The 14,118-nt window shown below is 59.7% G+C and overlaps 3 protein-coding genes across 3 annotated transcripts; all 3 read right to left on the reverse strand.

Moving 5' to 3' along the window:
• Window positions 1-996: 996 nt before the first annotated feature.
• VTJ83DRAFT_1898 (uncharacterized protein) lies at window positions 997-4,092 on the reverse strand (the record flags this gene model as incomplete). Its single annotated transcript, XM_071008107.1, has 5 exons — window positions 997-1,770; window positions 1,843-2,108; window positions 2,175-3,686; window positions 3,763-3,850; window positions 3,931-4,092. 5 exons carry the CDS (start codon window positions 4,090-4,092, stop codon window positions 997-999), a joined length of 2,802 nt encoding a protein of 933 aa, XP_070868438.1.
• Window positions 4,093-5,567: 1,475 nt separating this feature from the next.
• Window positions 5,568-6,593, reverse strand: VTJ83DRAFT_1899 (uncharacterized protein; the record flags this gene model as incomplete). Its single annotated transcript, XM_071008108.1, has 1 exon — window positions 5,568-6,593. The coding sequence occupies one exon, from the start codon at window positions 6,591-6,593 to the stop codon at window positions 5,568-5,570; it is 1,026 nt and encodes a 341-aa protein (XP_070868439.1).
• Window positions 6,594-8,179: 1,586 nt separating this feature from the next.
• Window positions 8,180-13,473, reverse strand: VTJ83DRAFT_1900 (uncharacterized protein; the record flags this gene model as incomplete). Its single annotated transcript, XM_071008111.1, has 5 exons — window positions 8,180-9,058; window positions 9,126-10,553; window positions 10,607-10,942; window positions 11,001-13,196; window positions 13,273-13,473. 5 exons carry the CDS (start codon window positions 13,471-13,473, stop codon window positions 8,180-8,182), a joined length of 5,040 nt encoding a protein of 1,679 aa, XP_070868440.1.
• Window positions 13,474-14,118: the final 645 nt, after the last annotated feature.

Genomic DNA, 14,118 nt, shown 5'->3' on the forward strand with positions numbered 1-14,118 from the left:
CCAGGCGCTTACCATACACTCGTTGCACTGCACGCAGCACTCTACACTATACAACCTGGAGTCGGGACTGAAGATCGCTAGGTCTTTGGGAATCCCCTCTCTTTCTTGTATTCCTTAAGTATTTACTCTACCAACCAATGTCCAGGCCAGGCTGGCCCTCCCTCCCCTCTTAACCATTCATGCTCATGTCATACATAGGTACGTAGGTAAGGCACCTACCGTACCTATTGAGGTACCATGCCAGGCCATGTCATACCACGCCATGCACGCCGTGATGCCATCCATCGGGGTGTACCGCGGCCAACCCCCATTACATCCCCGGCTCCATCCCTCCAAGTCGCTGAGGTGACTCGAACATCAACATAAATCATCACAAATACAAGCAGTGGTGCCGCCCAGCCAACAACACCCTGTGGGTGAGGAAATCATGGCAGCATCACCAACCAACCAACCCCTCTATGTTTCCTTCTCCATGGTCCTCGCACGCTTGGTCGCATGCCCCGTCTTCCCATTATCACGATCATCATCGCCGTCGCCGTCAGAAGAACCCCTTTCCCAGAACCTCCTGACCAACTGCAACGACCCCGCAGCCCAATCAGCCGGCAAGGACACAGGCCTCGCGGGAGCTTGGGGAACTTCCGAGGAGTTTGAGACTTCAGACTCCGCTGTATCTGCTGCCGGTGTTGTAAACGTTGCACCCGTGTTGGCAAACATGATGGACATTAGGCTGGGTGCATTATGATCTCCCTCCGTGAGAGAGGGCAGGCTCGTGCTCAATGCGAGTGCCGTCGCTGCTGCTGATGGTCGCAACTTGGGCCGCCGCCGCGGCCACCAGACCGTGGGTAGGGAGTGCGGACGAGGTGGCTGCTGCCGCTTCTTTCCCGATGCCGCAACCAAAGTCCGACTCCGAGCCAGCAGAACGCCTCCCTTGCGGCGATCCAGCTTCTGATGGTTGGGGGCATCATGGCGATCCGGCAGCAGCAAGGCCTTCTTCCTCTAGATGCCGTTCGTCTTGGCCTCGGCCTGGGCCTGGGCCTGACTGCCACCGGCTTTGGGGATATCGTCAAGGTCGATCAACGGCGGGGGCTCGGTGGGAAGGTCGTCGTTCACCGCGCTGCCTCGGCCAGGGCCGAGGAGGATGCCAGGTGGGTACGATTGGAAGGGCATGTTCGTGTTTGGCCGCTCTTGCATCTCCATCGCCGGAGGCGGAGAGCCAGCGCCACCGCCGCCGCTGGCCCCGCTCTTCTTGACATCCTGCAGCGTAACGTGCGCCAGCGCAGGCGACACGCCTGATTCCATCTCCATTGCCTTCTCGTACGAGGGCAGCTGCGAAGATGAAGAGGGACGAGGCGGGAGGTCGGGTCGGTGGTCAATCAGATCCGGAATGGCGTCGTCGGCAAAAGCCGTGTCGCTGCCGCCAAACGCCGAGTCATTATCAATCAAAGCCGGCGCATCACGCATCTCGTCATCCGAGCCGGCGCCGAGGGACGCCCGATTCGTGGCCATCGAGTCGATACTGGCGGACCGCTGGAGCCGTTTCGATTGCGAAGCGTCTCCCAGCCCGAGGCCGGCGCTGCGCTTGTGCGCGGCTGTGCGGCCCGACTCGAGCAGCTCTTGCTTAAACAGCCGGTTATCGAAGCGGACAAAGTTCTTGAGCGCGTCGGACAGGGGCAGCGGCTCTGGCTCCATGGCCTTCTCCGAGGCGTAGATCAAAATGGGCTCGCAGCCGGCGTCGCACGTCTCTTTCTTGACCGTCTCGAAGGGCACGATCTGGACCCGCTGTTAGCAAATGCAATGCTGGGCCCCCAATGGCAGCAGGGCCAGAAACAGAGCCAAGCTCACCTCGTGCTCGACCGTGTTGTCGTCCGGCCGGAGCCAAATCTTCCACCACTTCTCTTCGACAGGAGCCGCGGTGCCGTCTGCGGGTGCCGCGTCCGTCTGAGGAATCCGCAACCTCTGATACACTACATTCTCCTTATCCACCACGCCGCGCAGCGTGTACTTGTACGTGGGCCTGAGCTTCTCCTTGGCCGCTTCCGGGTCCGTGAGCAATGCGGCCATGGCCTTGCGCAGCGCTGCGATGTTTTCTTTTTGGGGCGTGATGTGCGCTGGGCACGGGGATCTTGGTCAGCACGCGTTTTGCTCCAAGCCCAAATCAACGGGCGTTTGCTCACCATCAAGAACCTGTTGGATCTGAGCGGCCTGCCGTTCCAGCTCCCGGATCTTCGCCTCGTAATGGTCGACGACTTTGGCCTCGTCCGGCAGCAAGGGCGGGTCCTCGACGACCTCGGCCAGGAAGAACTCGTTCGCGGCCTTGTCTCCGGCTTCGTTGTGCGCTCTCCAAGCGGCGCGGCGCTGGATGCGCTGGATGCCCTCGCGACAACGCTTCAGAGCCGCATTGATCAGGATTCGGCGGTCGTCGTAGACCTTTCCCGTCTGGGGATTCACCCAACGCAGCAGATCCTCTTCCTTCTGCGTGACGGCGTCGGCCGCCTTCATCGCCTCAACCATGTCCAGCTGCAACTCCCGAATCTCCCGGTGGTTCTTCTTCAGGTACCTATCGAGGTACAGCGTCTCGGGAATATCAACGGCATGCGGTAGCTTCTTGACGCCCCGCAGGCGGCACGTGAAAACATCAGAGGCCTGGCTCATCCATGCCGTCCTGGCCGTGGTCCGATCCTCCTTGGCCAGCTTGAACTCGGTGAAGAACATCCAATCCAGGGCGTGGTACAGCGTCTGGACCTCGAATTCCGCCTCGTCCCTGATGTGAAGATCGAGGATGCCGAAGCTGTCGGTGGCCTGGACGGCCAAGTCCTCAAGAGCGCCTATCTCGACCGATGACATGAACGTGGCCAGGATGTCGGGGTCGCCGTTGGGCGGCTGGTGGCTCATGGCGAAGTTGTAAAAGAACTCCTTTTCGGGATCCTCAAGGATGTGGTCTTCCGGGTAGCCGGCGCGGGCCAGCAGATCGGCCGTGCCGTATGCGCGGTCGGTGCCCTCGAGAAAGGCCACGAGGCGATGAAGCTCGTCGGACCATGAGACCCGGACCCGATCGCCGACCAATTCTCGAGGGTCTTGGGCGGGTACGGTGATGGCCTGGCCTTGCCACCAGTCGCTCTTGTTGCCGTAGCCGTAGCCTGGCGGCTCGCCGGTCCGGAGCAGGGCGTTGCGGGCCGCGGGAATGCCGTGGTAGATCATGAGAAGCGCGCCGAGGCGGTGCTTGTTCCAGTCGAGGTCGATGCGGCAGCGAAGCAGCACAGGAACGCCGGGCTTTCGAGTCCGAAGCGCCGGATCGGCGTCGGGATCGCGGTTGGCCAGACGGACCATGGCCCACTCGTCAGGCTCGTACTCGGGACGGTTCGCGGGGCCGAACTGAACCCCCGACTCAACGCCGCTGGTTGTGATACCTGACTGCTGCGGGGGCGGCGGCATCGACGGCGGGGGCGGGAAGGCGAGAGGTGTTTGCATTCCCGAATCGCCGAGCGACGCATTGATGGCTCGCTGCAGCTGGTCTTCCTCCTCTTGCCGGCTTGTCGGCGTGTCGCTGGTGTATTCTGCGGTCGCAAGGTCGGCGAGTCGGTTCAATGGCGATCGGTTGTTCACTCGGGATGGGGGACGAGAGGGAGCACCGTAGAAGGAATTCGGGTCGGTGCCATAAAGAACGGTGGGTGCATGGATCGAGAAAGCTGGAAATCCAGAAAGCCTATCAGCAGAGGGCTCAAAACAACCCCTCCGAGATTTATCCTTCTGAGCAACACCCACAGTTGTTGTTGTTATTGGCGCCCAGCGAATCGTCGCCGTCGCGGGGAGCAGAAAAGACGCTCTCATCCCAGCCGTACTTGCGTCGAAACTGCAGAACAAGAGGTCAATACCTAGCCACACGAAGCCACTCAACAAAGATAGGGCAACAAGAGGCCGGCGCTTCCTTACCTGGACGTCATTATCGAAGTACTCGTTGACAACCGAGCCGACGTCGCCGCGGTGGCTCTTGAGGGCATTGGTAAGCACGGCACGGTCTACAAAGCCGGTAATGCTAGCCACCATGTCAATCTGGTCGTCGGTGACGGCGACGGATGGAGCGTTGAGGGCCATGTTTGCCCCCTGTCTCTCTCTCTGGGCGCCGGCGGGCGCCTTCTACCGTCGGACAAGACTGTCTGCGCTACTGGCTTCAAGCAACCATCCGGCCGGCAGCAAATGGAAGGAACAAGCCGAGTTGGCGTTGAATCGGGTACGGGTTCTGCGGTGCGTCAAGTGGGCAGTGCGAGGCTTGGAGGAGAGGCCGGCGTCGCAGGAGAGGGTGGAGATGGAGCTGTCCAAGACCAGAGAGAGGTTGCGAGATGGTGGGCGTCTTGGACGGGGGAGACGGGACTGGGGCAAACAAAAAAACGGAAGCTTAGAAGGGAACAAATGCTTGCAATTAATGAAATGGATACTGTGTTAAGAGCTGCCTCATTTAAGCGCGAGGGGTGTGGACGCTGGTTAAGCGCATGGTGGTGATGTTTGTCCCCTTTAATCGCGTGGAGGAGTTGGTGATGGCGTCCATGCCCACCTCCAGCTTCCATGCTGCAAACCTGGGAAGACCCCTCCCCCGCCAGGCCAGTTGGATGACGGGAATGGAGCCAAAGCCGGCGCCTGATCCACTCTTTGATCAGATCTTGGCACGGCACGGGGCGGGTAAGTGGGGACAGGAAGCGCAAAGCCGACAGGGGGGGTACGTATATACGCAGTACTACTCAGTATACCTACACAGTATATACTTACACAGGCTGTCAGGTCCCTACCGAAGCAGGTGAACAATGAACAGCAGTCAACGGAACGCCACAGAATCGTCAGCGTGACACTCAACTTCGGACCTGGTACACTAGGTACAGCACGGCAGGGGATGACAATCTCTGATGAAGCATGCGTGGTACTGGAAAGAGAGAGGAACCTTGAGCATCCCATACCAGCCACCTACCTACCCCTAGTCAACCGCATCCAGTGCTTGTCCGCTTGAGGCCACTGCGGTGCTCTACTCATCCTTTGTTTTTTCTTTTTTTTTCTTTTTTTTTTTTTTTTTTGGGGGGGGGGGGGTCGTGTTTACAGATAGGTAGAGTACTACCTCCTGAGAGATATCTTAGGTAAGGTAAGATGCCCCGAAGGCAGAAGGGGGGGCAGCTGACCCAACCAAGATAAGGCGGCTTCTGTCGCCTCACCTTCGTCTCTGGCGGTGGGCGGTGACGCGGCGGTGATGCGCTTACACAAAACAGCAAACAGCTGTTACAAGGCATGCGTTGGATGAAGAAGAACTTCCAGGTTGTAGCTTGTGCCATGTTCACCATTTGACATCGCTTACAGCATGCATTCACATTCATCACCATGTCTCCTAAGGGCCGAAGAAAAACTTGAAATGTCATTAGAAACTCATGGCGAGCAACTCCTAAACAAAAAGCATGCTTCTCTGTTGGGTATCTAAAGTTTTCCACCAAAACGCCAAACCCATTAAATGTGTGGACTTCTAAGCACCAGACAATTACCCCTGAATGTCATGACCCCCGCCCCCTCCAGTCCAGGACGGTTCAGGACAGTCACCACGGAATGCCAACCACCCTTGTGCACTCTGGAATCTCAAACCCGAGGTACTCCCACAAGGCAGCCTCCTCGGCAGGGTCGACTTCAAGGCCGGCAGCGGCGGCGGCGACGACGGCGGTAGCGTTGTCGTCGGCTTTGTCTTCGAGCTTGTCGTTCGTTTCGCTGCCGTCCACGTCCTCGGATTCGGACTCCTCATCGTCCTCGTCGTCAGGCTCTTGGTCGGCACCCTCGTTGTCTTCCCAGAACCCGCGGTCGGGGTCCTGGACCCAGCCGTCCGAATAGTACTCGTCGGGCAGCTCCCAGTCCGTCTCGTACGGGTCCTCGGGGCGGATGCCACGAAGCACGCGGCCATTTGCGCCACGGCGGCCGGGGGCTTGAGCGGCGGCGGCGGCGGCGGCGGCCTGGGCCGCGACGAGGGCTTGGGCTTCGGCGAGGAGCCCGGAGACGGGTCTCTGAGCGCCACCGGCGGCCGCGAGGGGCCCATCATCCTCGAGGCTTTGGGGCATGGTGAACCCCTGGGGCAGGCCGCGCAGCGACCGCTCGACCGCGCGGCGAGCCTCCGCGGCGTAGGCGCGGGGCTCGAAGCGAAACATCTTGCCGGCGGCGACGTTGGCCGGGGAGGAGGGCTCCGGGTGGTCGAGGAGCAAGAGGATGGAGCGCAGGACGCTCTCGGCGCCCTGGACCGAGGTCCAGCGCTCGGCCGCCGCCTCCCCGGACATCTCGTCGTCCCCCGGCGGGTGGAGGATCGAGATGCACACCCTGCCGTCCGCGTACACGTTCGGGTGCGTGATGGGCGTCAGGAACCTGAACGCCGGCGGCCGGTAGGGGTAGTCGTCCTTGAACACCATCTCGGCCCGGAGGTATCCGCCGCCGAAGGCGCTGTCCGCGTTGATGACCATGAGGCCGAACCTCCAGCAGAACAAGTTGGTGTCTTCGTCGTCCTCGAAGTTGATCCACTTCTCCGTGCGGAGAAGGGCCTGCTCCTGCATGAGCCGGCGGGCAGCGGCCCGTGAAGCAGCCATGCCGGTGGCGGCGAGGGGGAGGATGGCAAAGAAGACGGAGAGGAAAAGAGGCCGAGGGGAGCTCCCAAGAAGCAACGTGAGGGCTAAGACCGAAAGGAAAACACCCAATGGGTGTGCGACAGTCAATATTACGCAAAGATAGACGCTGAATTGTGCTTGGTGACGCCAAAATGAATGACTCTCCCCGGGCAAGCGTTGCCGGCTTATATGCGTCTTCAAACTGACCCAACCATTGCCAAATTGCCGTTCTGCTTCAGCTATGACGTGAACCCTTGATCGATGACAGTAGAGATTTTCGGTGCCTATATGGGCTTAAGCGCGAAATGTTTCGTCATTGTCTCTTGGAGGTTCGGAGGTTCATGCGCTAGGATAAACAAGACAACATTCAAATATCAGTCAAATGCGGTCCCAGGTATGGGACGGGTGGGCGAGCGTGTTGTTATAATGGAGGGTCGGGAGGCCGGATCGACATCATAGCGACGTCTGATTCTTCAGTGGCGATGAAGAACCTCTCCTGACTAGTAATCACGGCGGCTACCTTGACATCAATGCTCCGCTTACTTATGCGCCGAGTTCGATGTTTCCGTGGTTGCACATCCCTTCTAGCCAGGCGCTGCCGCCAAAGCATGACCGGTGCTCCGGCCATACACCGGGTCCTGCTCTCCACATTTCCGTCTTCTGATCTTGGGAGTCGCTCCTCAACGGATCCCGCCGTGCCCAACTTCATCTCAAGACTCGCTGCACGACATCCGGTGGACGTCATCATGACCATCCTTTTGTTGTTTCGAGGTCCGCAGGTGACGGGGGCATTGCAGCGCCATGCCTTTGGGGACCAAGTGCTGATATCGACCTGAAAACCAGCAGGCCGGACGCGGAGGTTTTCAAGGGACTATGAAGACCGCGTTGTATTTTTGGGAAATGGTCCACACAACCTGGCAGATAGGAGTGCGTAACAATGTTATCATAGGGGCCCCGGGGGGGCATGGCTGCCTCGCATGTTTCTTCAGCGCTTGCTGGTCGAGCTAACGAGCACTCATATGATGGCAAGTCTGACAAGGGAGCTCCAGGAAGCTCTTCCTGGAGGCAACAACATGCTACAAGACCCAACCACATCACATCCGCAGTCCAAGGTGCCTCGAGGTGCCTCGAGGAGATACCGCATTGTATGTATTGCCAAACCTGCATTCACTCCATCTGCCCGAGGGCTTCCCATGGAAAGGGAGAGTCCAGGCCTCCAAAGCCCCAAGCCATCAGGCCGAGGATTCTGCTTCCTGCGTACCAGCCCGACCAGCTCTCTCAGCCCAGAGATCTTCCTTCAACAAAACCCATACATCAGAGGGGAGATCGACATACCCACCGCCTAGTGCTCCGTCATGCTCATCCGCCAGAAAAGAAAACCATCAGAAACCGCCACCAGATGACCTCCTATCCCCGGGCCTCCCAGACCTGTTCCTCCCGAACCCCAGCGCCCCGAATCCGGACGCCGACCCAGACGCGAGCCCACCACCGCCGCCACCCCCTCCAACGCGATCACCGGAGCTGCCACTCCCCGTCAACCCGCCGCCCACGCCGCCCCTAGAAGCCGTCTAAGCTCCCAGGTCGTAGTAGATGCACTTTCCCGTCCTGAAGTTGTACACAAAGGCGTTCGGGCTCGCTCCCACGCCGCCGCCTCCGCCCCCGAAGCCGGAGGACGCCGATCCCGCCGCGCCGCCGCCCCCCGTCCGGGCGCTCCTCTCCCACTCGTCCCGCCACTGCTTGAGCATGTCGTGGATCTCCCTCACGTACTTCTTCTCGGCCGTGCCGACGGCCTGCTCCGCTCGGCGCCAGCTCTCGGCGTCCGACAGGCTCGTGGCGCGCAGCAGGTCCATGACGTCGTCCGACGTTTCGATGGCGGCGATGGGCCCGCCCAGGAAGGACTGCACGAGGCGCGCCGCACTGGCCTGCGCCTGCTCGACCACGGCGCGGCGGTTGAACTTTTTGGACTTTGTCTGGGCGACGAGGACGTGGACTTCCTGGGGCTCGTGCTCCGAGGTGGCGCTCGCGGGGAGCATGTGCGAGCCGCCTGCCGAGCCGCTGCCGCCGGAAGGGCTGTCCAGGTAGTGGTGGTGGTGGTGGTGGTGGTGGTAGAGGTGGTGAGCGGTGCTGCGGGCTTTGTGGCCGCCTGAGCGCGATGAGTCGCGGTCGCGCATCTCGGCCTTGAGCCAGCTGAGGAGCTCCTTCGCGGCGATGTCGGCATCGGGGACGTCCTTGCCGCGGCCCATGGTCTTGATCTTGAGCTGATTATCCTGCTTGATGATGATGATCCAGCTATAGGACTCGTCGCGGTAGTTTGAAAGGAGGTCTTCGGGGGAGCGGGCGTCGCGCGCCAGTTCGGCGCTGATTCCATGCGCCCAAAGGGTTTGGACGAGCTCGATGCCGGAAGAGCGGAGCACGGAGGGGTCGAAGCTGGCCACAAGAGCGTCACACTGCGAGGGGGAAGGTTAGCCGCTTGTCCAAGGTATCAGGGGGGAGACAAGCAATATCATAACGTACCCGTTTCGCGCCGAACAGACCCTGGTTTTCGTCCTCTGCCGCCTTCTTGAGGAACGCCTTGCCCGTGAGCTTTGGGACGGGCTTCGCCAGCTGCTTCTCCCAGTTGAGACTGAACCCCACGGCATGCCGCTCCTCAAACCGGCTCCCAATCTTGGGACGGTGTTCCTTGATGAGGCCATCGTAGCGACCGCCGGCGGCGAACACGTCCTTGATCTTCTTGTCATAAAGGCACGTAAACAGGATGCCGCCGCGAAAAAAGCTCTCGTTGATGCTGCTGAGCGGCGCGATGTAGACCTTGCTGCTGACACCAAACTTCTTGGTGTACTCGTAGACCTCTCTCAGGTGAGCCAGGGTGGACGACGCGCGCTCGCTGTACTCTGTGCCTTCAAGCAGAGCCTTGAGCTTCGTGATGGCTTTGCTGGGCGTGTCGCGGAAGTCGAACCTCTGCAGCTCGTCCACCGCCGTGGCCGAGATCCCGACAAGCTCCGACCGCAGCTCGCTGCGCACCTTCTGCCACGTAAAGTTGCGGATGTTGAGCTTGCTCAGCACCTCAGCCGCGGCCTGCCTCGCGCTCGCCTCGACGCCACAGAACTCAAAGATGATCTGCAAGAGATCCGAGTGGCCCAGCTGGAAGCACATGGGCGTCGAGGACGTCGTCGGGAATGTCGTGACGATCTCGTCCAGGACTTTGATGACCTCGGCTTCTTTAAGCGCGAGGTCAAGCGCGTCCGTCGTGACGATATCGAAATCGACTTCGCCGTACACATCCGGCTGGCCGCCGTCATGGCGGTCGCGGAAGATGTTGCCAAACGAGAAGGCCCGCTGCGGCACCGGCCCGCCAGTTATACGGGCCAGGGCGCGCGCGCGGCCCATGACCAGATCGAACGGCAGCTGAAGCACGTTGCCGTTCCTGTCGAGCAGATGTACGGCGTTCTGACCGTAGTGTGCCGATCTCGGATAGAGGCTCGTGGTCGGGACTTCAACGGCGCCGTGGCGGCGGAAGATGGAGATCAGCGCGTCCTTGACGATGAATCGGCGCATCAGGTCGGCCGGGTTCGGCATGGTCGACGACATATCCCAGGCATAGTCCTTGGCCTGTTCGATCTGCCGGGCAAACATGGTCTCGAGCATCTTCTCAAAGTAGGGAGAATTCGGGTCCGCCAGGCCCGCTATGGCGCGTCGGATGGTCTCGCTCTCCATTTGGACAGGCATCTTGCCGCTTTTGAGCAGCTCGGCGCTGGAGGGCCTCTCCTTAGGGTTGTGGCTCAACAGAGAGAGCATGATCTCGAGCTGGTTTTTGTCCGAAGGCTTGAAGTCTGACGGAAGCACCGGAGGGTTCTGACGAACCTGCTCCAGGACCATGGCGCGCTGCATCCCGAGCATGGGAGGGTATGACATCTCAAAGAAGATGACGCCCAAGGAGTACATCTAGCCGGAGTCAACATCAGGGGTGGTCATCAGACATGGATCGGAGTGCTTACGTCGACTTTGGGAGTGTACGAACCGCTCCCTCCCGTTCTCACCTCAGGAGCGACGTAGACAGCCGTCCCGATGCTCCGCGTCATGTCGCTCGCATCCGTGTTCGGGCCGCCCTTGTCCATGGCGAGCTGCCCGCTCGTGGCCAGGCCAAAGTCTCCGATCTTGACATTGTCGACGCCATCCGGGCCGGCGCTGATGAAGATGTTTTCGGGTTTGAGATCCCGATGGACAATGTTGAGGCTGTGAATGTGAGCCAGGCCTTCAAGGATCTGGCGGAAGAGGCGCCAGATTTCTTGGGGCTCCTTGCTCAAGTTGCGGGATATCAAGTCGCGAAGCGTCTGCGCGAGCGTCAGCCAGATGCCGAGCCCCAATGGACGCCATGAACATGTTACTTACCCGCTTTTCGCAGTACTCCATCGAGATGTACATTATCGTCTTGAACGGGCGATTGCTGCTCCTCCGAACGCGACGGTCAGCCACTGCTAGCTGGTCTCTTCCCGCCTTGCTGTTCAACGTCGATGTGTCGTCGTCATCGTCGGATGAGGAGTCTCCCTCGTCCTCGTCATCATCATCGTCTTCATCATAATCATCATCATCATCATCATCCTCCTCCTCCTCCTCTTCATCGTCGTCATCCTCGCTGTCGGTAATCGCCGATCCCTCCAATTCGATGTACGGGTGTCCGCTCGAGGACATGAAGTCCAGACCCCGGCTCTTGCTCTCGGTGAACTCGATGTTGATGCTCCGAGACATGGCTTCTGTGGGCGTGTCCATGTCCTCTGTGGAGGCATCGTCCGCGTCCTGGAGTTCAGGCACCTCCTCCAACCACGTGTTGTAATAGCGGACCACAGCAGGGTGATTCATCTTGGACAGCAAACGAACCTCACCCAGCATCACGGAGAGGGTCTCGTGGGACCTCTGCGTGATCTTTTTGATGGCGTAGAGGCGGCCGTCGATCATCTTCCGAGCTCGGACCACTTCCCCGAAGCCACCTTTGCCGAGTCGAGCCTCTTCGACGTAATCCTGAAGGTACCTCGAGGTAGGGACCACACCCCGGTTCATCGAGTCGTGTCGCAGCCTACGCGGCAGGCCCTGGGGAACGGACAGGGAGGATCCGTTGGAAGCGAAGTCGTTGTCTTCGGCCAAGATGGGTGCGGCCGTGGCCAAGAACTCCATCGAGCACAGCTCGAAGGCCCGGGGACGCTTCTTGTGATCGCTTTTGAAGAACTTGGAAACCAGCTCCCGCAGCGGGGCGGACAAGGAGAGCGAGTCCATCAAAGCCGACGGTGAGTGGTACTTCTCGGCGACATCGAGGCCAAAGATCATTTGCAGAAAGACCAGGCCGAAATCCCACACGTCTGTCTTTTGCGTGTACTGCGGCTTAGACACGCCAGCAATCTCGGGCGGAAACCAGTACGCCGACTTGGCCGCCCTGGTCGCCGTCAGCATCTTGACCTTGGTGCTGATGTTGTGAAGATCTCTCTGGAAGCCAGCATCGGCCAGCCTGGGGACGATGTCTCCAGCCGGCCCCCTGCACAGGAGGATGTTTCCAGGGTGAATATCCTGGTGAACAATGCCGTGGTTGTGCAGGAACGCCAGGCCATCGAGGAGATCTGTCGTCCAGATCTTAACCTTGCTGATATTCATCTGGCCGGCGAGGTCCAGCAGCTCATCAAGCGGGCCCCGGTTGCTAAACGGGGTCAGGATGCTCACGCTCCAGACGGCCGACGAGGCAGAGTCAGCATCGCTGATCGACCGGTCGATTTTGAAGTCGATAACATCGAGGACGTGCGTGTGGCGCAGCTTCTTCAAAGTCTCGAGCTGCGTCTCGAGTGCCTGAAGTTGCTTCTTGAACTGGGCCGCGTCCTTGTTGTGGCTCTTCAGGTCCACCTGTTTCAGCGCGAGGATCGGCTGCCATGTTTTTGCAGACAACACTGGCTTGACCCTGTAGACGGTCGTGACGGGGCCCTCCGCGTGGGTAGCTCGCCCGGTGACGGACTGGAAGTAGACCGCATTGCCAGAGTCATCCGTTATCTTGCATGGCTGGTCGAAGGTAATCGTGACGTCGTCTTCGGAAAGCTCTGTAGCACCATCCTCGGGAGCGAGGAGATGGCCGCGGTGTTTCTTCCGCGACTCTTTCGCCCTGGTCTTCCGCCGCCTGAGCTCCTCCTCGAGCATGTCGCCAAGGACGCGCTCCTCCTCCTTGGACTCCTCCATCCTCCTGCGCTCCTCGAGCTCTTTTTCGGTCTGAGCTTGCCTCGCCAGCTCGGCCTCGTGCGCTGCTCGCTCCTCCTCCAGGGACGGCAGCTCCTGGCCCTGGGCCTTCTTGATCGCGGCGGCATCGAGGAGGTCACGGATGCCCTCAACGATGCGGTCGATCATTGGCTGTTCCTCGGCGCACCAGAGCCTGGGCTGCGTCTCGATGAACTTGAGAATCTTGAACCTTGTCGACTCCCCAAGGTCACCGTCGTCCTTGATGGCCAGCACGGGAGGAGACTTGGGGTACGTGGCTACCAAAACGACCCCCAGGGTGACCATGAAAGACTCATCGGAAGGCGCCTTGATCCGGATATCAAAGGTTGGTTCAGATTTCTACTTGGGGTGTCAGTCACGGCCGGCGCAACTTGCAACGTGGGACAAAGAAGCACAAGCCCCAAGCTCAACTCACATGCCACGCGGTGTGCGCTGCAGTATCCGTAAAGTCCTCCCCATACATGGATTTGAGGACGATCAGTTCGTCCTCCTGCAGCTCTTGGTATGGCGTCTTGGGAGCTGTGTCGGGGCTCCGGAGGCCCGGGAAGCTCTCGCCGGGTTGTTGCTTGTCATTCTGTTTTGTCTGCCGAGTGCTGGGCTTTTTCTTGCCCGCCATAGTGGAGGAGAAAAGGAGAGCGGACAGCTGGAGCTGGCTTGTATGTCTCTCCTGAGCCAGGCTATCGCATTCTAAAACCTCAGGGGCGGGTCGTGATCAACTTGGTCCATCAAACTCGGTCGTGTAACACCAAAAGAGTGTTGTTCTCGTTGTCCACTGTACAGCCAAAACTGGCTGTCAGATTTTACCGAGTTGAGCCCATACTTGTCAGAAACGGAAGTGCAGTGTGAGCAATGGCAAGGCCAGGCCCGATAAGCTGGCCGATACGAGGTCAACCAAGGCTATTCGTTGTTGTCTCAAAAAAAGGAGAACCAACAAAGCGGTGTTGCGCACCGCAGCGATGACTCGAACGCAGGAGCTCAAAAGGGAGGTCATCAGGGTGCTTGAGGCAAAGTGGGGCTCCTTTGTGCCTTAACGTTATCGGTGTCACATCCATCCTACGTCACGTCACCATACAGAGGCACGAGGACGATAACGTTCTGGAGTACGGCACGTGTAAGGTACGGCGTACACGTATGTTACGTTCCTCGAATGGGCCCCCCCACCTGCCACCACCAACAGCCGCAGCCCCACAAGTTCCTCGCTGAATGGCTGGATCAGGAAATCAATCAACACCAAACAAAGCACGACCGCCAGACGCGACGC

The sequence above is a fragment of the Remersonia thermophila genome, chromosome 2 (assembly GCF_042764415.1).
Source record: "Remersonia thermophila strain ATCC 22073 chromosome 2, whole genome shotgun sequence".
NCBI classification, from domain to species: Eukaryota; Fungi; Ascomycota; class Sordariomycetes; order Sordariales; family Chaetomiaceae; genus Remersonia; species Remersonia thermophila.